The sequence below is a fragment of the Triticum aestivum genome, chromosome 2A, assembly GCF_018294505.1.
Source record: "Triticum aestivum cultivar Chinese Spring chromosome 2A, IWGSC CS RefSeq v2.1, whole genome shotgun sequence".
Classification (NCBI taxonomy): domain Eukaryota; kingdom Viridiplantae; phylum Streptophyta; class Magnoliopsida; order Poales; family Poaceae; genus Triticum; species Triticum aestivum.
Genome location: NC_057797.1, coordinates 404331528 through 404358800, shown reverse-complemented (window position 1 = coordinate 404358800; position 27273 = coordinate 404331528). Strand labels below are relative to the sequence as shown.

General features: G+C 44.0%; 3 protein-coding genes across 8 annotated transcripts; all 3 read right to left on the bottom strand.

Moving 5' to 3' along the window:
- Nucleotides 1-3088: 3088 nt before the first annotated feature.
- Nucleotides 3089-7007, bottom strand: LOC123185316 (uncharacterized). Of its 3 annotated transcripts, XR_006493328.1 has the most exons (9): nt 6805-7007; nt 6629-6711; nt 4988-6048; nt 4512-4600; nt 4335-4431; nt 3788-4234; nt 3650-3702; nt 3469-3560; nt 3089-3391 (listed from the first exon to the last, which is right to left on the bottom strand). XR_006493328.1 is itself a non-coding variant. In XM_044597229.1 (3 exons), the coding sequence occupies exon 3, from the start codon at nt 6038-6040 to the stop codon at nt 5108-5110; it is 933 nt and encodes a 310-aa protein (XP_044453164.1). In that variant the 5' UTR covers nt 6041-6048; nt 6629-6711; nt 6805-7007; the 3' UTR covers nt 4813-5107. The 3 variants fall into 3 exon arrangements, 2 of the variants coding, with proteins under 2 accessions (XP_044453164.1, XP_044453165.1); XM_044597229.1 differs by lacking the exons at nt 3089-3391; nt 3469-3560; nt 3650-3702; ... (1 more) ...; nt 4335-4431; nt 4512-4600 and having other exon boundaries at nt 4813-6048; XM_044597230.1 differs by lacking the exons at nt 3089-3391; nt 3469-3560; nt 3650-3702; ... (2 more) ...; nt 4512-4600; nt 6629-6711 and having other exon boundaries at nt 4813-6048.
- Nucleotides 7008-10552: 3545 nt separating this feature from the next.
- LOC123185315 (replication protein A 70 kDa DNA-binding subunit C) lies at nt 10553-12766 on the bottom strand. Its single transcript, XM_044597228.1, has 7 exons — nt 12608-12766; nt 12254-12527; nt 12050-12152; nt 11812-11942; nt 11642-11723; nt 11430-11562; nt 10553-11326 (listed from the first exon to the last, which is right to left on the bottom strand). Exons 1-7 carry the CDS (start codon nt 12749-12751, stop codon nt 11147-11149), a joined length of 1047 nt encoding a protein of 348 aa, XP_044453163.1. The 5' UTR covers nt 12752-12766; the 3' UTR covers nt 10553-11146.
- An 834-nt stretch (nt 12767-13600) lies between these two features.
- LOC123185314 (uncharacterized) lies at nt 13601-25204 on the bottom strand. Of its 4 annotated transcripts, none has more exons than XM_044597227.1 (21): nt 25057-25204; nt 24911-24968; nt 24746-24822; nt 23504-23588; nt 22436-22711; nt 22264-22347; nt 20613-20692; nt 17154-17297; nt 16780-17053; nt 16602-16704; nt 16380-16509; nt 16193-16274; nt 15905-16037; nt 15660-15816; nt 15071-15563; nt 14908-14963; nt 14691-14820; nt 14511-14611; nt 14356-14432; nt 14021-14246; nt 13601-13925 (listed from the first exon to the last, which is right to left on the bottom strand). In XM_044597227.1, exons 5-11 carry the CDS (start codon nt 22653-22655, stop codon nt 16467-16469), a joined length of 948 nt encoding a protein of 315 aa, XP_044453162.1. In that variant the 5' UTR covers nt 22656-22711; nt 23504-23588; nt 24746-24822; nt 24911-24968; nt 25057-25204; the 3' UTR covers nt 13601-13925; nt 14021-14246; nt 14356-14432; nt 14511-14611; nt 14691-14820; nt 14908-14963; nt 15071-15563; nt 15660-15816; nt 15905-16037; nt 16193-16274; nt 16380-16466. The 4 variants fall into 4 exon arrangements, with proteins under 4 accessions (XP_044453162.1, XP_044453161.1, XP_044453160.1 ...); XM_044597226.1 differs by having other exon boundaries at nt 22264-22531; nt 22614-22711; XM_044597225.1 differs by lacking the exons at nt 23504-23588; nt 24746-24822; nt 24911-24968; nt 25057-25204 and having other exon boundaries at nt 14908-14969; nt 22264-22704.
- Between the last annotated feature and the right edge of the window lie 2069 nt (nt 25205-27273).

Below are 27273 nucleotides of genomic sequence, written 5' to 3'. Positions count from 1 at the left end.
AACAGAATATTATTCTGTTACCCTCTGTCCCTATAAGGGCGCAAAGCGCAGACCACTGTAGAAACTCGCTGACCCGCCCCCAATCCAACCCGCCTTCTATCGCCGGCCGGCCGGCCGGCCGCCCCCCGCCTTCAACCTTCGGCGCCGCGTTGCGCCCCCCGCCTCCCACATCCGGCGACCCCGCCGCACCCCACGCCCGACTCCCTTAGGCGGCTGCCGCGACCTGTCCCCGCCTCCGGCGGCTGCCGCGCGCCGTCCAGGCCTCCCTCCGCTGCCGCGCACCGCCATCCCCGCTCCGCGCCGCCACCCTCGAGCCCCTCCGCCGTGCGCCGCCACTCCGAGCCTCGCCGCCCTGCGCCTGTCACCCCCCGCCTTGCGCAGCATCCTACCGACCGGACCAGGCGCCGGCCGAATCCAGCCGTGCTCCCGAGCTTCGTTTTCTTCCTCACCGAGACACGCGACAGCCACCCTAGTTCGGGCGTAGTAAGTACCTCAGTACGAGTTAAAAACGGTGGTCCGTTCGGAATAAAAGAAATGGCCGAAATTCAAATTGTAAAAATTCAAGCAAAAAAAGGAACCCCATGAAAATCCTGCTTAGTAAGTACCTCAGTACAAGTCGTAAAATGAGAGAAGTTCAGAACAACGTTGTCAAAAAAATGTTGAGTTAAAAAAACACATTTTCTTTTTGAATAAAATAGCATTCAGTTCGATGATACAAACCATACAAGTACAGGGGCGACGATACAGTAAACCGTTGAAAACTTACGAGAAAAATATTACCCAAAAAACAGAGCAAAGTCTAGTTAGTGAAAACACGCTTAGTACAAACCCATGCAAGCATCAGTACAAGTACCCTTTTTCGGAACCATTCAAAATTACTCTACAAAAAATAGCTAAGTACAAACATACGCATATATCAGTACGACTACTCTGTTTTTCAGACGATAAAACAGCAGGATCCGTCATGCCGTATTCAAAATTACTCTTAAACGGTTGCGAAGTAGAGAAAATGTTCAACATGACTAAGTTTTGCATTTTTGAGAGCTATCCAACGGTATATTATTTGCCATATTTAGACAAACTTTTTAAAAAAATCACGTTCAAAATCAAATTTGACCATATTCGAATTCGTTTTTAAACCGTAAGGAATTAGAAAAACATTTCTATACGCAAAAGTTGCGCATTTTCCATAGCTTTCCAACGCCATATCATTGCGTCAATCCGACAAACCGTTTACAAAAAATCGCGAAAATACGTTTCGCCCAGAATTTCACCGATTTTCAAATTACTTTTAAATAAATTAGAAAAACAATACATATATGGAAGATGCGGATCTTCACCAGCTTTCCAACGTCATCTTATTTGCTCAATTCCGACAAACCGTTTGAAAATTGAGTCCAAAATATGATTCACATTTTCGGTTTTGAAAAAAATTGTTTTTTCAATACTGCTCTTAAACCATAATGATTTTGCAAAAACGTTCAATATACTTGAAATATGGTTGTCAAGAGCTTTCCAACGATATATTACACGCCCCGTTCCGACAAGAAAATCACAAAAAAAATTTGAACTAAAGAAGACGATCTGTTAAACACAACTGAAAGCATCAGTTCAACCGCTTCAAAACATCAGTACAACCACCTGCAAACCGTCAGTTTAAAAAGGGTAACAGAATAATATTTTGTTACGCGTAACAGAATAGCCCAGATGTGTATATATATATATATATATATATATATATATATAATGATTTAATTTTCAATCAAAAATATATGAAACACACTGGAGTAGTCAATATGTTTAAAACATTTATTTTTAAACTGGAGGGAATACAATATTGTTATGTTGTCATTGTGCAACACATGTAGGTGCACATTACGTGGGTAATTATTTCCCCACACTCCTTTTTTCCTATTTCTAATATTGTAGAAGACTGAATCACCATCACTTAGTGAAGTAGGTGTAAAACTAACCAGAATATCAGGTTCTTTGTGAGAGTCTGGTGCAAATAGTGATCGTTGGAATAAAAATATAGCACCTTGATTTGTGAGTAAAACTTCCTTCAATGCCTGCAGTAATACATATTAAAAAACTTAAACTATTAATATATCATATTGATGAGTAAAAATATTATTATTGGATTTGTCATGAGAAGTATTTTCTTAATAAATCGTAATTTTAGTTAATATATAAGTATAATAAGTATAAAAATTAAAAAGTGATGGTCACAGTTTCTATAAGGTAATTACATCGATGTCGATATGTACAGTACAAATACACACCTGTCAATCAGATATGTCTCCGGAACGGTGCACACCTAAGAACGGAAAGATGTGCGTTAGAAAAAAGAACAGAAAGATGAAAGAAAGACATGAATATCTTTCCACACAGAAAAAATCCATTAATATTTATCCATCGCAAACAAAAAAATACGAGTATGAATGTAGAGTCAAAAAAACGTCTTACATTATGGGACGGAGAGAGTACATTTGTAACGATGTCCGTTCGTGCATTGTAGTCTTCATCTGTGGGTAAAATTAAAAGAAACTCTCCATCTTGCCTCATGCAGTCAACTTGCATGGAGGGACTGGATCCGTTAACGTGATCTGTTGATGACTGAATTGGATTAGGAAAATGGCTAGCGGTGGTGCATCAATTCAGAACCAAGAGATGTATAGCTATAAATTAGTTTGGGCTGCCGCTAGCAATGGCGCAGGAGGTCACGTGGGAGAGACATACGTAGTCACATGAGATGATTTAGGTAATGTGGTGTGAAGAGAACTAAACAAAGCAGAAGTTAGTAGGCAGTTCAGTGGCCTTACCATTTGCTTCTAATCTGTTGTAGATGGTTGGTGATGCCAGGAATAATTAATTTAATTACTACACGGCGACGGGCACGGCAGTGCGATGCTTCTGCAGCTTGTTTCTTTTGAGCATTTCCCAGCAGGTCCTCTCATGTACATACAGATATAACTAGATAGGGGGCGCGGCTTGCCGCGCGTTGCCCGCCGAACGACGGGGCAAACAACAGCACACAGAGATGTTAATGGAGGTGATCCTAACATGCTGAAAAGATAGATTATACTGTTCATTGTTCAGGGGCAATAAAACGTGAATGTAAACTGCCTTCGTTCAACGTAGATAGATATATGATATGATCATAATATGTCCATTACATGACAGGAAGACGTGGGGAGGTACAAAAGCATGTAATTTGCATCTAAGTGGAGTAGCATAACAGAGGGTTCCATGCATTTTTAGATAGTTCCATGCAGCTGTGAGATCAAGCTGCGTGTATGACAAAAGCGACGGGTCCTGAATCTGGCAAGGTTCAATGCAACGTAGACTCGGAGAATGACTTATTCCATCATGTTGCTGTGATGATGGGAGTCTGAAAAAACATATGAAATTGTGAACAATAATGTGTGATGTCGTTTGAGACGGGTCTAGGAGATGATGTATGCTTACCTGCAATGGCGTGTGGGCTGCTCTATTTTCCAGGGAATAGTGTTCGGCGTGCGGTTCTCATCTTGTTACTTTTAGAAGGTAGACGATCGATGCTGACAATGAGTAATTGTGTAGTTAGGACACATAAGCCACAACTGGGTTGTATGTGAAGACAATGATAAGAAAATGGAACGGAGAGCACCTATTAGTATTTGTTGTGACCGGGGTTGATGCACTTTCTTCTTCACTGGTATCCTGGGGGCAAGCAACTAATAAGAGAAACGAGCATGAAGTATGTGCTACCACATGATAATGAAGATACCTTGCCGTGCGGTTTTACCTCGGACAACATGATTTGGTAACTGGCCCGTGGAGTATTCTTTTGCGTAGAAGGTTGGGGACCCTGGTTGATTGCGGTCAGCGAAGAGAGTTGGTCACGCAGGGCGCTGGCCTGATCGTAGAGCGCCGACGACCAGAACTCCTCAGCCTGAAGTTTTCTTTTGCATTTTTTCAGCTCCGCAAAATTTGCATCATCTACCGTGACTATACCTGTTTTCTGAAGGTATCCAAGGGCGGCAACACACATAGATTCAATGGATGGTCCATGGAATTCCTTTGTTGTGCTTGATAGGCTTTTGCTGTGCGGGGGCAGGTCAATAGAGACAGAGATGCCCACATCGTCACTGCCTATGTCGGTGAAAGTGAATGGATGGATTGTGCCACCAATTCTCTCAATTGCTTGTTCAAGAATGAACTGCTTGCTGATGGTGACATAGATAGGTGATTGCTTTGATTTAACAAAAGGTAGAATGTAAATGTCAGCATGCAATGGGCTATGAAATCGATGAATGAAGAGGAGAATGAGATGACAACAGCTTGGAACTAACCGGAGGAAAGCCCTTGACCAACAGCTCATCATTTGTGGGCAGCTTGACGGGCGAGGTTGTCAATGCAGAGGGGGGTTCATCCATGGCGGCGGCTGGACTGGAAGAAGAGGGTCGCGGGAGTGAGAGGGGAACAGATCTGAAAATACAGTATGCAAAGAGAGGTGGTATATAGTTAACCTAGCTGGTTGGGCCCCTTTTGATGGGCCGCCCCATCGTCCTTGTGGCTTGTGGGTTGCATGTGCATTGGGTTAGGTGCCTTTAGTGGCCTGTAAAATAATTGATGCTATATGCTGTTAGTCAAAAAAATGGAAATGTTGATAAGGTAAATTAGATGGGAATATAAGCTGCCAACTAGTGTCAATGCGCACGATTAAACAGAAGCAGTTCCTCACATCACAGATGGCATAGCATTGATGCAAAGCATACAACAGAGCATGTTCAAACTAAGGATTGCATAGCCCAGAATAGCACAACGATGAATATAATTTACATAGTTAAGTTCGATAGGCTTGGAGTTAATGGAGTACATCCGTGGTACATACCATATAATTTACATAGATAAGTTCAGTGGGCTGGGGTAGTGCATAATAGAGTAGAGTAGTGCAGCACATGCCACATAGGTTACATAGATAATAAGTTCAGTAGGGAATTACATTGGAGAGCAACGGTCGTAGCGCAGATGTAAGATGCAGAGACCACGCAGTGGAAGATAGTAAGTTGATACCACCAAGCGATCCTCAAGAGGATTGCGTTGGCAAGTTGGCGATGTTGTATCAGAAGTGCTCCTCGGCCAAAGTGTCGAAGTCTGCAGAGCAATTACCTTCACTGTCAAAGATCTCCTCATCATCCAGCCAACTTCTCATGTAGGGTGGATTCTCTGGTGGCACGGGTTCGGGGTCCACTGAACAGTTGTCTTCCTCATCAGTAAAGCCTGGCTTTGGGTCATATGGATATGTCCCAATGGACTGCAGGTACTCAACAGCAAGGATGGTGTTCTGCTCAAGGTACTCACATATGTGCTGAGCACTCTGGAGAGTCGCATTGAGCTCAATGTCTGCCTGCGTTGATCCAGGGGACATGCCCTCATCAATCAGGCACTGAAGTTGGATGGTTGCTGAAAATCCAGTATCCAGTGAGTTATCCCAGCCTTTGATGAGTTTTTTTATTATCACTTGTTTCTCACCAAGCTGCTTCAGTAGTGTTTGATTGACATTTTTGATGGATTCAATGGCAACATCTTTTTCAGCCACCTTCTCCATCATGTCTTTGTTTATCTTCATAATGGAGTCAAGAGTGTTGCTCTTCTCTTCCATTTGCTGCGCTAGAGATGTATTGATCTTTTTCAGTATTTCGATATTGCGGTCCTTTTCTTTCAGACGCTCACGCAGTGACTCGTTGTTAAGCCTAGCAGACTGAAGTTTGCCATAGTTATAATTACCTGGGACCACACTGTGTTCCTGCTCCATGAATTCCATGGCTTTACGCGCAACATGATTCTGCACTTCTTCCAGATCAGTGAAAGCAGAGGTTGAAATATATGTCTGACTAACAGGACGCTCCAGTTCACTGGCAATTGGATGAAAGGCGACAGTGACTTCAAGGCACCCGCGATGAACTGCACGTGCAGAGTATGCGGCTGTTGGAAGGCCGACCTTGTCAAACATAGCATCGAGGATGACTTTGGAAGGAAGGTCCACAGGGTCCATGTTGAAATCTGGTCAAAAAATCATAGTGTAGTAAGAGTGAATGACATCGGAAACAACGTTTATTTTTAAAATGGAAGAGTAAGCAAGCAAATCAATGCTTTGGATGCAATCAAACATATGATTCTTATTCATTGTCTGATGTAGTTTGTGAGAAAGAGAAATCAACGCATGTAATTTATAAGATGTAGTTTGGTTCGAGGTTTTGTCCGGAAGAGGAGTACTAACAAATTATGAATGCCTTATTTGTAATTTTGTATGCATAAATGAAGTGAGATGTAGGATCTCATTTAGCAGAGGGCTTGGGTCGGAATAAAATGCAGGTATGGTTAATTTAGGCCTCACAGTATTATTAACCATACAAAAGGGCCGGTGATTATGCTATTGCCACAAGTCGATGTGGTTCAGTAATGATGAAAGGACATGGGATAAACCAATAATATTTAAAGGTGGGCATGCATATGGCGTAGCAAATTAGTGTCTTTATTTATAGGATATGTGTTTTATCTAGGTGCATGTCTGTTCGCATCAAGTTCAGGGCCATTAACTCGCAACTCTCTATTGTAAGTAGGGTTAGATTTTAGAATCTACCTTCTGATAAGAACCGGGCGTTGGCGAATGATTTAGCTGGCCTTGAGTTATCAAAAGCGGCGAATCAAAGGGAAGAGCTCGGGCTGCAAGACGGGGAGGAACAACACTTAGGAAATCTAGCAAACCCATGTCCATAGACGAACCAGATCGAAATAGAACGGAGGAAGGAGAAATACCTGCCGTAAAGATCAATCGTAGCTAGATGTGCTCTTCTTCATCTCGTATCGCTTATCGATTTGAGCAGCAGCGTGGATCTAGGCATATGTTTCAGGGGAACTGCAAGGAGAGAAGCAAGGGGAGTGAAGTGGAGGAAGGGGATGAGAGCGAGTGGTTGGATGCAGATGTGAGACGGTGAGTGAATAGAATCACCTCCCGCACCGATGACGATCAGTAGAAGCCGCTGCTCCAGCCAAGTAGGGAGGATGCACGTGTCCCTTTCTGGTGATGGTGATCTAACCAGCGGTCTAGCGATAGGCCGACTCTTTTGTACCAGGACTCCTACCCATCCACTGGGATACGGTGGGCCCAGCCGAGAGAAGCCCACCGGGCAGCGAGAGTGATTTAACACAGGAGCACAAAACACGTAGGAAAAAGGAAAATGACATCATTGCTAATGGGCTATATCTACCCTTCTGATCCAAGATGCTTTTGGGATGGGCCGACGATAACCAACTGCGACGGAGAAGGCGATATTTTTTAGATGAATGAATTTAACAGAGAGAGTTAGCCCAGCACATCTAGGATAGAATAAGGTAGTTATATAGGCGCATGTAATAATTAAGTTCAACACCAAATCACCGGGATTACAGCACGCGAACCAAGAGGACAACAAGTAAATTGTCTTCACAGCTGGTCGTGTAAATTCTAAAGGTCGAGGATGTGGCCATCCGAGTCACCGTCGTTCTGTTCCTCTGGATAACCAAATGCAACTCCGAGGAGCTGAAGCGCATCATGTGAAAGCTTGCTCAGGCGAGTAACAACACGATTAACTTCTGAAATCTTCCTAGCCCACTCAACGCCTAGCGCGGGCCCAGGTGGAAGTGACTCAGATACAACCAAGGAAGATATCCGATCACAGATTGAAAAGACAGTACCTATGTAGTTACCAGTGGTCGTTGCTAATCCTTTGATCCTTTCATCTTTCTCAGCTAGTAGGTCAGTAAGTTGTAAGTTGGCCTCCTCTGATCTTTTCAATTCAATATAGTTGTAGTCTTGCAAGACCTTCCTTTGGTTATCTTCCATATAGTGTATTGCCTTTTGAGATACTACATCTATTGTGCTCTGCAAGTTATGCAGGGGAGAGCTCGAGAGCTGGACCGGTGTAGGCGGGTGTCGTAGATGCTCTTTCGAGGGATAAAATGTAACATTAGTCACAAACTGGCCCCTTGGATGTGTCTGAGAGTGATAGAGCGGTGTTGGAAGGTCGAGCTTATCTAATATACCTCCAAGTAGATATGTACCCGAAATCTCTACGATCTCCATATCATCATCTATGAAAAAGAGAAATTAATTGGGTGAGGATGAAGCTATGATAATTCTGTCAGACAAAGGATATGCATAATTAAATTGGTTGAGCACAGGAAGCATGGTAGAGATCAGGCACAGATGACAGTGTAAAAATGGTACATAATAGTAAATATGAAACGAGGGAATCACTGCCTTCATCTCATTAAATGAGAAAAGGCATGTTCGATAGAGCCTAGTTTAACCTAGATGGTAGCAGTGCATAAACAAAAGCGGGCAGATCCTAATCATCCTATATACAGAATTAGAAGATATTTCCACGGATAATGCAGCTGGTGATATCCTGGGGTAAAGGATATTCATCATTACATTCTTCTTTGCAGCGCCCTTGCGAGACAACCGCTCCTGTATTCAACTACATCTGGGAGATCTCCAAAAGGGAGGTTCATCGCAGCCGCATTTCGCATTTGTTCAGAAAAGTAGTACATATATCTGGTAGACAGATGCCAACCTCTGCTAAGCTTCTTGCCTTTGACTTCTGATTCTTTGATCCGATTTTCAAGGAAGGCGATACGATTTTCCTGGCGCTTTGCTTTTGCATAGTTTATGTCTCTGACAACCGTGTTGGTCATAGTTTCTATGTATCTGACTGCTTTGATAGCAGCGCTATCTTCAGCAGTGACCTCGTCCATGCAATACTCTCCAGGCACAGACACGTCAACAATTGAGCCTCCAGGATCCAGACCAGAAGTGTTGAAGTTAACGGTAACGCGAACTTTACTATCCTCATGGACAACATACTCATACTGGGGTGGGCCTAGGCCAAGGTTTGCAAGGAGCATCTCAAGTATCAACTTGTGTGGAATTTTGAACACCCTTGTGGCATCCTGCAGTACGACAGGATGTGAATTATCAACGGACGAATAGCAGAACACTATTATATGTATAGGAATGATTTTAAGAATATCAAGGCGAGCAATAAATGGTTTGATTTACTCAATCAAGAAAACTATATAGCACTTAATCAGCCAAGAAGGCAAGGACAGAGCAGGTGCACCGAACTGTGTGTAACCTTTCAATAGTAGCATACCTAACTATAATCTAACAGTTCTGAACCATCAAAATTGCTGGATGTTTGTTTAATCAAACTGCCTATCCACACAAATCCAATTTCTTATTTCAGTTTCTTTTTCGTTTAACCCAACCTGTGTCCAGGGTACATATCATCGTCTATATATCTATCAAAGAGAAAGCGTCTTGCCCCTACCATGGAAACTAAACAAAGGAAAGAGCATGGCGGGACCAACCTGGGCAAGTGCACGCAGATTATTGTTGTTGGAGGAAGCCGAGCTCGAAGAGCCGTGATCCTGGGGCTTCTGGCCAGACATAGAAACCTGAAAGCGCAATCGGTGGATCTTAAAGATGAAGAAGACGAAAGCATCAACCGAACGGGAAAAGGAAGCAAGGTCATCTGGCGATCGAAGTGCAGTTGTACCTTCACAGAGAAGCCGATGCAGCAAGGGGGAGGTGCAGGCGCAGACGGGAGGCTCGATGGCAGGCGGCGGCGGCGCGGCAAGAGGCTAGGGCAAAACGCAGTCGAGAAGGGGAACGAAATGACCCAGGTGTGACCTAGTTTGGATAAAGCAGAGAAGGAAATACAACGAGCCTCTGCCTACGGGTCGGGCGAACGGAAGCCCAAAAGAATTTAGATGGGCCGCACACTGCGTCAGGCGTCTCTACATGTTAAACGAGCCGATGCCGTGCGGCCAAATACCTATTGGGCCGGGCCATGAACGAGGCGGAATGTTTCAGTTTGTTTATTTAATTTTCTATTACTTTTGCTCTTGTTTTTTTTATTTTACGTATCTTCTTTCTAAGGAGTAATTCGTAATTAGAAAGGATAAAAAAATTAACAAAAGTAATAGAAAACTAAATATATAAATGTTTTATTTAATTTAACGAACAAATTTATATGAGGATTTTTTAACAACGAGGAACAACTTTTAATATTTGATGAATACAATTTGAGAGCGATGAACATTGTTTCAACTTGCTGGACAAGATTTGGATTTTAGATTTGGTTTGATACTGAATTCATGTGTAACCGAAGTAAAAATGTTATTTTGTGAGCATCGCCCCTCCATGGGAGAACCAATAGCACCTACCAGTATAACAGAAACCAAGGCTGGAGGCATGGGCTAAACTGTTATACCCTCATAAAAATCTATTTGCAATGAAGAATGCAACGGCAAAACAAACAAAAAGGCATGGTATAAATTGCTTATAACCGACCACTTCAGTCGTAGACATTATAGCGTTCGCATCACAAGCCTAGAATTTAGATGAGCATTAACATAGCATGAGGACAAGTAGACGTACATTTAGGAAAATAAATTGATCAGCCAGCCAACTGGAATGTGAAAAAATGCCTTATCTTATCGTCCTTTTGAGAGTAGCCTGAGCCTAAGGCAAAAGATAACAAAGGCGTAGCTAATATAAGGTGGTCCATACATACTGGTGTATCTACATTCATCGTAATAAAAAGGTTTAGGCCAAAAGATCAAGAGGGCAGTTAGCAGGGTACAGATCAACTGCATGGAACATCTACATTGATTTCATGAGCAGTTGCACGGCGGTGTGGCTTCATGATGGGGTAAGCAGATCCATGACAGAGAGGTTGGTCTTCAGAGCCTCGAATGATTCAATAGCATCGACATGAAACGCCGGCCACCTTCCAAAGAAGCCGTCAGATGACGCACGAACATGAAACGTGCATTTCATGCCAAGCAAGCCTAAAAGTTCAGGAGGAATTTTCCTGACCATCGAGGCCGCCACATGAACATTGTGAATAGTAGGGTCATGACGCATGTTGTTGCGAATGACCTGGCCAGCAGATCGACCGACAATCTGCTGCCCTTTTGCTCCAAACAACTCAAACTCGGCTTCTCCGCTTCGGTCTTTTGCAAGGACAAATAATGTGTACCTGGTCATTAGCAAACAAACTATAAGCGAAGCAAAAGGAACACTACGAACAAATGCAATTGCGAGCTCTTCTTACCTGACTGTTGCACTGGTACATGAACAACTACGACGTCCACATGTATATACATCAGGCTGACTGAGTGACATCGCAGCTGGCTTGGACATATAGTGGCAGCCTGTACAGAAGGTGGCCCACCATTTTTTCAAATGCGAAACCCTTGTAACCGTCACGTTGCATCGAAATGTACCTGCCTATGATGCAAAAGAAGGCGGTGTATCAGCAACATTCTTGCAAATGCACAAATCGCAAACACTATAGACAGACAGTCAATACTATCAGGGACAACATTGTTACCTCCTTGTGATATAAATTAATGTTCATGAGATGGATTAATAACGACGTAGGAAGGACATCATCATGTTGGGCCTGGAGGACAATCCTAGACGGCGCAGGAAGGTGCTCAATTGCTGGGAACGAGGGCGGGAGCCTGACAAACAAAGACGACACGGTACATAAGTATAAATCAGAAAGAAGGGATGTCATATGAATAGCCCAACACTCCTTACCTGCTCCTAAATACACTTATATCTGGTATATCATGGTTGACATACCATTTGCAGGCACATCCTCCAGACAATTCTTTAGATCCTAGCTTATGGCAAATGTCACAATCGTCAAACACACAAAGACAATAAGAAAGAAGTGCACCCATCCATCAGTCCGTTTCTTAGCGAACCTTCATTAACAAAAACGGTGGCGCCAACAAAGATGACTACAGCTGGTTCTGTTTGACCCATAAAATGAACACTTTCTCCGTTAAATCGAACAACTCTTTCACCCCAAAGGGTTATCCCAAGCTCATTGCCACTAAAATAATAAGAGAACAGAGGGGTACCGATAGGATGAGATGCCATGGAAAAGTGGCTAGTAGCAAAATAAAACAATACATGAAGATAAGAAACCAGAACACATACTTATCATCAGATAGGAGTACATGTCGCTTGAATACTCGGCTAAGTGTGTGAGGCACCCGAATAGCTTTCATAGGAGAGATTGCCGTAATGACTCCGATAACATCTACATGAGCAAATGTGAAACTTACTACTTAACAGACATCAATTTATGCAGAATAACCGATTGTAGAACATAAGAAGAACCATTGGTGTAATTTGCATCACCTATGTAGTTCTGAGGAGTATCATTTGCAGGGGGTAGCTCGTTAATTGGAGTCAAGTGGAATGTCCACTCTGGGAACTCGTCGTTTAGGTGGAAACAGTTCTTTATGACTGTAAATTGTGTAAACTTGATCATCAATGGTGCGTCGACGGGGTTCAAAATGATTGGCCGAGGATGCACGGCAAATTGACTAAATTCATAGACCACGCCCTCATGTAGCATGTCAATATAAGCGCCAAGAATATCCGTTGGGACAGTTGCGTAACCATGGTTACCCTACAAAAGTAACACATTATCCTAGACAGACAGCAGCGCCGAGAATCAGGAATATACTTCTAAATATCTTTAATTCGTACCTGAGCATCCAGAAGAACCATGTGCACAACTTTGACAGGTCCATTCTCCAAACCACCACGGTAATGCCATAGGCGTGATAGGCGGACACAGACAGGCTGTTTGTCCCAGCCGACGTGCAGATCGGACAGAGCAACACAAGTCATCTGGCAAGAACGACACCAAGATAACTGTTGTTAGCTTCCAGCTGTGAGAAGAATAAGGCAAAGAAGATGTGGGTACTCTAGATCGATACAATCAGAATCAAAAAGACGTGCAAGGAGATTAGGCACGTAGAAGCTTAGGAACATGTAATGGCACATCGAGGAAAGCAATGATAAGGCCCGGACATTTGGGGTATAGGGTGGCACACCATTACATCAGAAGAGGAGAATGGAAGCAAGAAGAAACTTACCAGAAGGATGAGAAGTCAAAACCCTAGAGGCGCCGCCGACTGAAGGGGGAAAAACCAAGCTGGAGACCTAACGGAGCAGACAGACAGTATATATGCAGACCGATATACAGGTGGGCCAAACCAGAAGCCCATGAGAGGGTTAAAGCCTCGGATGGTTCTCATGGAAAAAATAGAAAGGTAATAGCAAGCGGGCCGTGGATGCATCAGCCCCGCTTTTATAATATAATGATTGAAAATTAAAAGAGAAAAATAGATACTATCATATGGATGAATGTAGCTAGCTCACTTACTCAAACTAAAGAGGCAGGTCGAGAATCCAGAGTCGGCAGTACATGAGAGGTTTATATAGCTCTGAACCTGGCCATGGTTCAGATCGATTACAGACCTGCCTATATAGTGGTGGCTGGTTGAAACAGATATAAAATGTCTTGTGCATGGTGCAAAACTTGCATAAGCAGAGGTCCTCCAGGAGGGGTACGAACCAGAGGGGCTACGAGGATGTACCAAACATGATACACAGGATAATACAGGACGCTTACTTTGCCAAATAATTTATCAGGGTAACCTGCTAACACCAGAACCGAGCAACACATAAGAAACAACCCACAGGGGAGGCAAGAGGTGAAGCTTACACAAATTAAAATAAGAAGGACAACATGGGCATAGATTAGGTTCAACGATTCATAAACATCTGGAGAACAAAGCAGAGCCACGACGATGTGATCAGAGTGTATCATTCGCCTTTTCATTTACAAAGGTAATAATCCTGACACAAGTACTTTTACCCTTCGCACACGGATATCGCCGTGACCGAAACTAAAATAACAGGGCCAAAAGTACTTCACAGGGCATGTCCAGCCACTCGCCTTCCCATTTCACCACGGGCGTCGAGTCTAGGGCATGCATGGATGTATTGATCATGTATCCTGGACAGATGCAACGGACAAGTAATAAGCACAAGACATCATACATATTTAAACCTGGAAATGAAACTGTAAAAAGTGAGCCAAGCCATCCAAACCTGTCAAAAAGACGGTTTCTACCCAGGTAGCATGATAGTCCAGATGGACAGCAACATGACTGATCGCAGTCATCGTCACCCATAAGCAACCAAGTGATGTGGTGTTAAGTGCCTGCGAGCGGTAGCTCAAGCAGGGGAATTGCTCGTACAAGCATACCAGCAAGGAATCGCCAATTTACAACGATGCTACCCAAAAGTGTTGGATCTCCAAAAGTTGCGTTGCCTCCTAGAACAGCAGCCAGGAAAATAAAAAATCATCAATGAGAACGGTCGGTGTAAATGGAGGTCACAAGACACCTAAAATGAAATCATGGAAAAGAACGCTCTGTGCTTACCCAGGCGGTATTCCTACTTCTTCTTGCCTCGCTTGCTCGGGTTGCCTCGAGCATCAACAGGCACGGGCAGGCGAGGTCTGAAAACAGTAAGGTAAATTAGATCGTTTTGCAATGGAAGCAAAACGCCGGGACATAAGTAAAGAAACAGAGCTTACTTCTTTGCATCGGAAGCCTGATCAGGTATTAGCAGGGCATCTGTCTCGGTGGAACCAGCAAGCAGTGGTGATCTCTCCTGCTCAGCGACAGACCCGCTGGCCTGTGAGAGCAAACATGTACACATAAATAAGTATAGACCGGCAAGACATACTTGCAAAGGCAGATGATGGGGAAATTACCAAGCCGTCGTATCCTTCATCATCAAGAGGATTGTCAACTGGATCAGATATCACCGGGGTAGCCGAGACAGGCGTATTGTCCTTGAAGAGTCCCCGTTGAGCCTTTGATTTAACCTCAGATGCCACACCACTATAAAAAATAGAGAAAATGTATGAAACACAAAGGTGCATCACCAGCTCAAAAGGAAAATGTTAATTTGAGTGTAACTGCACGGACCTAGCCACACTTGGCTTCGTCACAGAAGGCGGGGATCACAAAGCAGAAAGCAGAGCCTGGCTCTTATCGAAAAGGAAAAAACCGATCAAAAGACTGGGCAAAGCAAAGAAACAGAGGAAGTAACCAATCTATAAGAGCAAACACGATAAGAATAGAGTTGAACCTCAGGGGTGTTGACAACCAAAGGTGGGGGAGTGGAACTTCCAGGGGGCAGACTGCTGGATGATGCACATGGAGCTGTTAAAGGAGGAGGACTCTCATTTGGCAAAGACCCTGAGCTAGTTGCTCCAGTTGTCACACTTGAAGCTCGATACGCTACTGAAGACTGTGGCTGCTTTCCTAGAGGCGTGTCAATCCTAAGCACCTGGAATGACAGCTCATCACCATCACTGGTGAAACACTTGCTTGATATGGAGACAACAAAATGGAATTTCCTTGATATAACAGCAGAGAGCTTTCGTGGTGTGACAGGGTCTCCACGGGCATACTGGACAATTTCTAGAAGTGGGGCAATAGGTGATCGCCCATGGCGCAAAATACTTATGAGGGGTGCTCCAACTAGCTCCCTTCCCACTCTGTCAAAGAAGACAAATTCAGCCTCACCAGGCTCATTAACCTCTGCATCATCATCTCTTGCAACGTAACAAATCCGGTACCTTCAAGACAAGGCAAAGGTGTATCTCAATAAAAGAAACAAACCAAAATGAATAGCTCATATGGTAGCGGGCACGGTTCTCCAAACAGATAGTTACCTTGGTATTGCATCTATTCCAGCACAAGCTGGATCTGAGCATCTGTAGGCAGTACATCCGGAAGGGAAGACTTGTGACAGGTAGTGCATGAAGAGAACCACCAACGCTGAGAAGGATTAAGTCTGCTGAGAACAGCCGTGCAAAAGAACCGGGCATCCTATAACCAAAGCAGGGAAATGTGTAGGTAAAAACAGTCGAAGAACAATCGTTTCTCAACGGAAAGACCAGTTGGGTTAGTTAATTACCCGGTTATCAAACATATCAAGATTAGCCAGTTCTCGAACCGTTTTTGTCTCTAAGTTAACCTACGCATCCACTTTAGCAGCTGTCTGTCCAGGTAAATTGATATGCTGAATAGCAGTGAAATTGTCACGGAGCCTACAGATCAACAACAAACAAGAATCATGGTCTGAAACATAGATGACCCACATCATTGGTCATTTGAAGTCGGTTAAGAAGATTTGGCGAGCAACGATCTGTAGGCGTGCATACATACAAAGATTGGATGCTGAGGAAGGAACAAACTAAATCACCTGTTGTAGAAGTCACGGATATCAGGAAGGTCTTCATTGATGTACCATCGGCAGGCGGCACTGCCGCTCACACCCCTGTGACCTGTTAAAGGAAGAGCCCACAATTATTTGTATGATACTGAGAAACCAAAGCAAGTACCAAATATGAGATGTAACAACCTAGGTAAGCAAAATCAAGTATTCTCACCATCATAAGTCTTGACCAATGTACCAACAAGGATGACTATGACAGGTTCGGTGCTGCCGAGCTCCATCACCTCATCAGCTTCAAAATTCAGGGCTGCTTCTCCCACAGTATGACAGTGATCTGATGACCCCTGCATAAATTAAATCAATATGTGCTTAGGTACAGGGAACCATTTGCAAAAATTACATGCTTCTGAAGACAAAGCAAACATCAGGATCATACGTGAGATCTTTCAAATGAATAACTCGTTTAGTAGAAGGCTCAGTCCTGCTTGCACTAACATACTGAACAACTTCAGAAATTCCAGTAACCAATCCAATGACATCTAGGCAAGGAAAAGAGGTTACTGAAGATCCCCAGCTAAGCACAGAATACAAAAGCTGATCAGTTGCAGAATCACCTATAAAGCGCTCAGGCATGTCTGCTGGCCTGGGGAGGTGAGCTATCGGAGTAAGCGCATACGTACAGAAGGGGAACTCCGCCTCCATTCCAGTCCTCTCCACAAGCTCAGTGCGCTTCGTAAACTTTATCATTGAATGACCCTCCACCGGTCTAAAAACGTATTTTCTTGGGAACACCAGGAACTTTCGGATGTCATATATCTTCCCCTCTTCGATACGATCGATGAAGCTATCAACATTCTTCTCTGGGACCTCAGCGTACATGTGATTGCCCTATCATTCGAAGGAGCAGAGTATAAGTAACCATACAAACAAGGATATGTAAATTTCTGTGGACGATGACAACCATTTAAAAGGGGTGCGGACACTATACCTGTGCATCCAAAAGGACCATATCTGTATGCTTGATAGGGCCGTGGTCAGTTCCACCACAATACTGCCACAACCTAGAGACATAAACACGAATGCGCCAGATGGTGGTACCCTGGCGAAGCTGAGACAAAGAGCAAAACTCCATCTGTAAAAAGGAAACAGTAGTTTGAAAGGAGTGAGCATCAAGGAGAGCACATATAAAGCCGAAAAAATAGTAACAGAGGGTATTAAATGGCACACATTTACAAACTGCCAATGATATAGAAAAGAACCTTGCATGAAGAAAAATGTGATCTGCAAGATACAGCGGTAGGGACGGACGAGATCACACGAGACATGTCCCAAGTCCTGGGTTACAGGACAGGCACACTCAAAAGACAGTACCGAGCAGGACAAGAGAACTTAAGGAAACGACCAAAAGCATATTCACACCGCAGGGCCAGCAAGTTTGTCCAAAGCATGGCAAAAGAGTATAATGATGGGTAAGGCAAAGATACTAAATATGCGCATGCAGTAGTGATTGTAGACATGCTAATCAGCTATAGCAGGAAAGCATAAAGTGTTACAAACAGTCCGAACAAAAGCAGAGGCATATGTAACCACTACAGGATCAACACAAGAAAGATCAAAAGGAACCAGCCGAGGCATAAACCTCGGGGTATACGATATTTCGTGTCTCAGACGTGCACTTCTCATCTTTATCTTCTATAAGAAACTTAAGGGATTTCCTAGACGTGACGCGTGACACGGCAACATAAAGCTGCCCATGAGTAAACACAGGCTGCTTCAGATATATTCCAACAGAAGATAAGGTCTGACCCTGACTTTTATTTATCGTCATCGCATAGCACAATCTGATAGGAAACTGTCGTCGCTTCAAGATGAAAGGCCATTTGGTTTTCTTCCCTGTCAATTCTATTCTGGGTATGTAGACAACGCTTCCAATATGAGAACCCGTCATAATAACAGCCTGAATCACACGATCAGCCAACTCTCTAACAATCAGGCGAGTCCCATTGCACAGGCCGTTGGCTTGACTCAAATTTCTAAGAAGCATGATAGGAACACCGGGTTTTAAGAATATTCTATGCTCAGGGAAATTTATCATAGAAACCGCGTTCAAAACCTCTGGCGGATAAAAAACATTGCTTTCTTTCACAGTATCAGCGGCTTCAAATATTGAGTCGCAGGTTAAGTACTCTCGACCACTCTGCGGCACAAGGGACATAACATAAATATTAACCTTCTCAGCCACCTCATTGGTTGGGGTTAGAATAGCTCGCTCACGAAGGTACCCAGGTTTATCATAGTTTGCAAGAAAATCTGTATAAGTCGACGAAACTATGGCAGAAATGTTATCTCCGTCAGTATGAATCAATAGGTTATCAGGTATTTTTATCCATGTGGCTTCAGACTCTCCTTCCCTTTTGGTTGCTGGGAGTTTTCCATCTCCAAGATCTAACACCCACTTACTAAACAATGCCACACCTTGCTGTAACACAGGATCTGCACCAGGCATTGAGAGACGCATGTTGATGGACAAACGCAGGACCAAAATAGATTTCCAAATAGGAGAATTTGTTATGGTTGCATCGACAATCTCTGGTCTAGACCCACCTTCAATAACAGGTAATATTTGTCTAAAGTCACCTCCCAATACAACAATTTCCCCCCCAAATGGAACATCAGCAAGAAAAGGGTCATCACAAGACAAAAGGTCACGCAAAGTTCGATCTAAGCACTCAAAGCATCTTCTGCTTGTCATAAGTGCTTCATCCCAGATGATCAAAGAGGTATCTCTTATAAGATTGGCCAAGTGCGTGCCTCTTTTGATATCACACATGGTGGTCTGGTCTATTAAAATAGGTATTTTAAATCGAGAATGAGCAGTCCTACCACCCGCAAGTAACAAAGCCGCAACACCCGAAGACGCAACAGTCAAAACAATTTTTTTTGTCCCCTGAGAAGAGAGATTATAGCATTCCACAGAAAAGTTTTCCCAGTGCCACCATACCCAGAGACGAAGAAAACACCAGAATTTTCTTGTAAAACACAGTCAACAATAGTTTGGTAAGCAGCTCGTTGATCAACATTAAGCATCCCAAGCAAAAATTATCGCTTCCTTTGCAAGTTTTTCAGAGTCATATGATAGTTCCTCACGGATCAACCTATTTTCATAGAAAGTCATTTCAAAGGATGTTTTAGGAGGGAGATTGAAGTCGCTTCTCTGAGCCCCATTTTTAACAAACACATCAGCCAGCTCCTGAAGCAACAGGTCTCTAAGTTGGTCATTTGGCATTTCATATTCAAGATTACCCATGGCAAGCCTAACACGATGTTTAATATCATCAGCAAGCGTAACCCAGTACCGCTCAAAGAACAATCTCTCATCCCTAACCCCACAATGAATAAGCATAGTAACAAACAACTATCGAAGGCTTGGCCCAAAACCCCAGACGGACGCCTCATCAACTGCACGGTACCATTCTAGATCATCACCCAGTAAACCTCTAGCTGCGCACGCCTCTTTGAAAGTACCGTAAACAACACCCTCAAAGGTTCTAAGGTCTTCGTAACTCGTTGCTCCTTTTACAATCATAAGAAGCATCCGCAAGTAATACAACTCGCCACCTGTTGGGTGAACATAGTAAATGCGGCCTATCTTTTGGCAGCCCTCTCTAACATGCCATGACCTATCAGCACTATCCCACGTAAATTTAGTAGGGAAATCACAGTACGTCAATCCTAAACCTTCCCCAAACTCTAAATTAGCTTTCATCCACTCAGTGAGCATTGTTTTTCTTAGGAAGTGAGAATCAGCTATTGGTTCTAGATTTGCTTGGGCACTAAAACTAACAAAGTTCATATTTGGCAAATGAACAACCAAACGCTCAACAGAGGGAATCTTTCCGTGTATAATAAAACCATATATACGCCACAAACCACTATACTCGCATATATACCTACAGCTTCGATATTCTTTAATCTCATCTACTCCATCAGAGACAGAAGCATGATCATCATTGCTCTCGGTATTGGCTCTTTCCAAAACCACTTTTGAAAAATCTAGGCCTTTCGTGACATACTTAAATAGATATTTCATAACTTGTGTTTTGTTACACCACTCAACATTGATGTGCCCTTGAAACTTTTTCAGTAAGGTCATATTATAAGGTACAACATGTCTATTGTCAAGATAGTGACCATTTTTAAACACACGGTGCCCGCTGTCACGATGCCTATACAAAGCAAATCCATTTTCATCTATCGTCGTCATATCTTGAAAACTCTTAGGGAAATGCTTAGAGCAGACACCTTTTTTCATACAAACACACTTATCATTCATGTCGCCACACAGGCCATGCATCATAAACTCAGAAACTAATGAATACCCCAATGGATCAACAAGAGGATCTGGGATCTCGGCACACACAAAGGAGTCAATGACATCTGCACTAACCTTTGAATGATCTCCCTTCAACCAAACAAGGATATGAGCATGTGGCAGTCCCCGTTTCTGGAATTCAACGCTGTATAGAACTGGAAAGCAAAAACAACAACATGTCAAAAAACAGGGAAACACATATGCACCAAGCAGAAAATCTCAGACAGCAGACCAACTGAAAGGAGAAAAGACAGCACTAGCCTTTATAGGACCGTAGGCACGCCCCGACTTAATCTCATCTAGATATTCATCAAGTTTCATGCTAAAGACCCTAACAACAATGTCAGCCCTGTCACGTGGCTTTTGTCCAGGTTCTGACAACAAGGCCTCAGCGATCTCAAGCCACTTTGGATTACACGTAAAAGTAGAAAAAAAATCAGGGGCACCATGCACTCGACAGATTGCAAGACCATCTTGGAAGTTCTCCTGAAAGTAACGCTTCCCACCAGTATGACTCGACGGGCAAATAGTTTTTTCCCTACAGACCAGCCATTGACATAACCCTGGCCAACAGCATCGGTAACACCCTGCATATGCTCAGATCGAAAATCATCCTGGTGCCTAAGTATGTACCAAAGTCGCTGCTCATCAATGCAAGCGCGACAGTCAACAACAATTTGTGAAGACAAAGACCCATAACATAAGTAAGGATTTGGCTGTTCCGCGCGGTAATGACACGCATAACAGTAATAGTCCTGCATAGTAACTTTACCCCTGGTCTTTTCCCCGGCCCGCAATCCTTTATATGGAACATCAATTTGGAAACCTCTCTCACCATATGGGAACAACAATGGATACTGCAATGGCATATAGGCTGGATGCAAAGAATTAATTTGCTGCAGCCCTTCAACCCTATCATGTATCATGATATCTCGAGAAGATGCGTCTAACGTAAAATCACCAACAACCAGGGCCGCCAGCTCATTAGCCGTGGGCAGGTTATACTATGGACCATCACCTTCACCAGGCGCAATGATCCTAATAGCTATACGCTCAGCTGGATGCTCCTCTAACCTCTCTTTAGCCATCCTAAACTTCTTAACCAAAGAATTGTTCTGGTCAAGCATGTCCTTTAAACCCTCCACAATAGAATGATCTAACTGCCCTGAGGAAGTACCATCTACATTGACCGCATTCATCCTATGGTCCACTTCATTAGCAGTGTCATAAATATACATCTCAGCGAATTTAGGAGACTCATCTTTCGATGGCAAAAGAGAACCAATACAGTGATGGACCTGACCACAAATCTTATAAAGGTTAGGACCACGCGTACCCTCTAATGAACGATCAATGGTCGCCCCCATAGATGTAAATGCAAACATGCAATTGTATTGTCGTATCTTAGTCAGGAATTGCTTGGAAACACGATCACCATCATAAGATAACAAACGATTCAACAAAGCAGGTGGTTCCTTGAAGGGTTTAACAACGACTTTTCCACCTTTGCAACAAAGGTTATAAACGATTTTACATTGCACCCATGAAGAAGACGACCTGACCCTCTCCTCAAACCAAAAAGAGGCCTTACAATGGGGGCATTGATACTCGGGAGGGCCATGGTAAGATCGGTTCTTATAGGACGCTACAGAAAATGCAATACTCAGAAGCCAGCCATCATAAGAAAAGGAGAAAGCACAATTGTCAAGAACCTAACAGGCAGTACCTTTGAGATTGTCAACAACCTCGGCAGGAAACCCGGTCCAATCAGCTGGCAACTCACCTGGTAACCCATCTATAAACCCAAGATCTACACACACGTTTGTTGTGAGAAACAACCCCCGAAACATACCAACCAAACAAAACAAATATGCACCCACGAACATGCAGACCAGCACCTGTAACACCGTGGCGACGAAGGGTTCTAAGTAACTTACGCCTTTTTCGGTTTCTAGCCGACATGGCAGGAGTGAGAACGGGGAACCAACCATCCCCTGGGAAAGCCGCAGAGCCAACACAAGTGAACACGTGCATACCAAACAAAACATAAACAAACGACCACAGAAGACAACTTACTCTTTCTCTTACGAACACCCAGAGCACCAACAACAGAAGCATGTAAGACACGGCGACGACGAGCCATCACCAGTAATAAGCAGACATGAATGCAAGTACTGCATGTTGAGATAAAACAACAGCAAAGGCAGAAGATGTAAACACAGACAAATGCCAAAGAGGAGCAACCTAGACAGGATGGTTAATTAAAGAACCCTCAATTAATCACAAAGTTGAGCTATTTATTACAGAGATCCCTAATAGAACTAATATAACACTATAATAATTCTGATTCAGCCTACCCACACTCTCCTAACCAGCCCCTAGAGCTCACGAACCGAACCAACCAACTGCGAGTACAACAGCTGGAGCTGAACACTCGCATTTACACCAGCGGTGTTCCTTTGTCCACCTGAATGCACCAAAGGCCAGGTAGACCGAGCAAGCACGCCTGCAAGCACCACAACCGACTGCGCAACGCCTTTATACGCTAGCATGCTCTCATAATTTTAATCCGCAATAACAAAGCCATAAACACTCTGTAAAAACCGGACCACCTGATAAGCAGCCTGATCGTATAATGAGGAGCAGCCGTCAAACGAACTGCCCCAGAAAAAATGTGTTTGGCACCATACTACATCCTCCCTAACAAGAACATCGATCTCAACCCCTCCAAGTAGAGAACCATCAGACGCCACCTCTCGAACATATGAATGGAATGGCAGTCGACAGTAGCTCGCAACAGCCTCAAACAGAGGCACACACGAAGAACGCAGGATAAACATGCCTGTAGTTATGACACATTAAGGAAAACCGAGAAAATACCGACACACACCATACAAAGGGACAAACGCATGAGCATACATACCGAAGGACATGAAAATTAATCTTATTACCAAGTTATGGCTTACCGTGCGAAGCAACCAACAACACCACCACGTTACAGGGCCTATCAACACGACCGGCTTAGAGAAATAACCTCTAGACCAAAACAACCTGCAAAACAGAGAGTAGAAGACAGGCAAACCATCAACAAAGGCAACAACCAAATTAAAGAGGCAACACAACAACACATATATGAAAGTTAACCTAAAAAACACCTAGAAACACAATCCACCAAACCCACACCAAGCACTCTTCCCAATCACAAACGACAATAACATAAAAGCAAGGCAGGACCAAGCCATACCAACCCCAAATGAATGATATGAGCTATACAATACTGAACAGGGCCAAACATAAACAACAATGAACTAAACAATCCTTAGCAAGGCTCAACATAAACAACAATGAATTCAAACAAGGCAGGACCAAGTCATATTAACTCAGCTAGACAAGATCATGAAGATGCCATGCTTCTCCATTTTTTCAGAAGGCCATTGGACGAATCCAGAAACAACAGGTTGATCCACATGGGACACATTGCAGCAGACAAACCCAAAAGGCACATGCCAGCATGAACCTATGCCTAGACAAACCCAAAAGGCACATGCCAACATGCATCCATGGCCTCCTGAACACAACCCCACATACAAAACAACAAACTCTTTAGTGATCTAGCTAGACGTGGCCAAATTCGTGGACATGAAACCGAAAAAACCCATACAGAGGAACTAACTAAGGGCCCCAGCAAAGCTAAAGATAAGTAAGTGTAAAGCAGATCTTCCCCTAACCCCCTGATAAGTAAAATGGCAGGTACCTGACAAAATTCGAAAGGAAACAAAAGTTGGTAGAAAGCCACCAACAAAAAAATCCTATGAACCGAGACAAAGCCAAGCACCTAATGGAGTGGGAAAAACAAACATCCATTCACCAGGAACCTATCCAGAGTAGCAAGATCCAAAAAAGCAGTAAAAGACACACGCCTGTCACCTATCACCAGGCAAACAAGACAAAAGCAAGAACAACAAAAATCCACTCAGAAAGAAAGACATGCGCTGGTTCGCCACAACAGCATAAGAATACCATGATCCGTCACCGTGCACACCTACCCTAACGCCAGGCATAACACAACGAGCAAAACAGCACACGAACACATCCCGGCCGATAGGCGTACCACAACTAGCCAACCAGCACACGCACACATGTGCACAAGAGTCAACCAAGACAGAAAAAAGGACTATCGACAAAGAGAAAGGGAAAGTGCAATGGACCTGCAGATCCTTGGTGCAAGACGCGAAGACCAACACGCACACGAGGATGAGCAGGTTCGCTGACCAAGCAGGAGCAACTGCAAAGAACATAGCAGCCGTCAGAAACGTCAAAAGCCCATCTCGGCTGAAGAAGACCACATGGCTCGGGACAAAAGCAAGATTTACCCGCAGATCGAAGAACGGTGCAGCGGATCCAGGCCCAACGAAGAGGAGAACAGCGGATCTGCAAGCAACACACACCCCAGATCCAAAACTGGTCATACACGATAGATGGAGCAGAGAAAAGAGGAGAGAACCGAGAGGACAACCACCTTAACTGGCGTCACGGCAGCGTGCCGCCATCGGAGCCCTTCGGCGACCAACCCTAGCGACGACTCACAGACCAGAGCGTAGGAGCACGGAGAGGAGTGAGCACCGAGGGGAAACGAAACAAAAGGAGGACAGGAGGAGAAGAGGCAGGCGACGACGCAGGATAAAGGAGACGACCCACCCACCCCCTCCCCGCCCGCACCCACCCACACCCAAACACGGACCCAGAGAGAGGAGAGCCACCAACGTTGACACTTCTGGTCCCACCTATAAATGACAGGGGAGAACGGGAGGAGTACCACACGTGAAGCGCCCGCACCCACCCACACCCAAACATGCACCCAGCGAGAGGAGAAGCACCCACGTTGGCGTTTCTGGTCCCACCTGTAAACGAGAGGGGCGAACGGGAGGAGCACCACACCGAATCATAACTGGAGCCAACAAACGGACAGGATCACGCCGCGTCAGCTTGGACCCACAGATCGGACGGTCAGCATTCAGATCGACCTAGGAAGCCCCCTATTCCGGCACAAATCAAGAATTGAGATGTCTGAAGGATGTTGCTGTGCGTACCGACCCCTCGATGATGGTCGTGCCTCAACCCTGTCGAAACTGCAACTGCAGCGGCACATGCTTATCAATGTTGGTCGGCAGGTCTAGTACCAGCCACATCGGTAGCTACTGCAGCATATATGTATTGAATACTTCTATTATCTTCGAGTAATCAGGCCTTGTACACTGTAGCCACTCTAGGATCCTTCCTGTCGACCACCGTATTAGCTTCGTCACTGAACCATCCTTCGGTGAGTACTCAGGTCCGGCACTGAAACCACAATTTCAACCGTACCAGTTCAACCTCAGCATGAAGCTAGGTGTCAACATAGATATTCCTTAGATTCATATTGCCCCAAGCCCTTCTTCTAGGGTGCAGCTTCTGTGATTGACGCACATGGAGTGGAGAGTTTTTGCCGCTTGGTGATGGCGGGGCCGAAGCAACGATAGCTCCTCGAGATGGATAATTATGCTACATACCGATAAACCCACATATATAAAATCTTTTTTACCTAACTCTGCCAATGCAATCAATATAATCAGCCGATCTTTCTGAAGTCTGGCGGCTGCTGCTGCTCTTGAGCTGCATGATTATGATGTAGATGTGTGTCTTCGTCCAGCTTGATGGGAAGAAGAGCCAGCGAACACCGATCTACAAACGTCCGCTTGATGATTTAATGTATAACGTCTAGATGTGAGTGACCCAAAGAGGGATGAATTATTTATGGAACATCGCTCCTGCCGCCGGCCACTCGTACATCTAGCACTACGCAAGGCAACACGATTTGCTAATGACGTCGGTGGCTAATGGCGGCGGCGTACACGAGGGCATCGAAGAGCATTAGGGCACGGTAACTTATCCATGGCATTGGTAGGTAATTATTTCAAACTTTCACGTGAAAAGATTTTCAAAGATCCATCGGCCCTAATTAGCTACTTTATTTAATGGATGGTTGGATGTTTCTAATTTGGTAACTTATCCATGGCATTGGTGGGTACTTATTTCAAACTTTCACGTGAAAAGATTTTCAAAGATACATCGGCCCTAATTAGCTACTTTATTTAATGGATGGTTGGATGTTTCTAATTTTTGTGGTAATTTCTAGCTTATTTCTCTTTTATCTGGTTAGCCCATTAATTACTTTTTATATATAAATAGATGATCATGATGCCCTCATGTACAATTTTATTTTTATCGACAACTCTATCTCTAAACATGTGGACATATTTTTCGATTTCGGCTTCCGCTTGAGGACAAGCGAGGTCTAAGCTTGGGGGAGTTGATACGTCCATTTTGCATCATGCTTTTATATCAATATTTATTGCACTATGGACTGTTATTACACATTATATCTCAATACTTATGGCTATTCTCTCTTATTTTACAAGGTTTACCATGAAGAGGGGGAATGCCGACAACTGGAATTCTGGCTGGAAAAGGAGCAAACGTTGGAAACCTATTCTGCACAACTCCAAAAGTCCTGAAACTCCACGAAACATCTTTTTGGATTTAATAAGATTTTTTGAGCGAAAGAAATACACTAGGGTGCCCACACCCTGTCCAGGAGAGAGGAGGGCGCCCCCCTATAGGGCGCCCCCTATCTCCTGGGCCCCCTGGTGGGCCTCCTGCGTCCATCTTCTGCTATATCAGAGCTTTTACCCTGGAA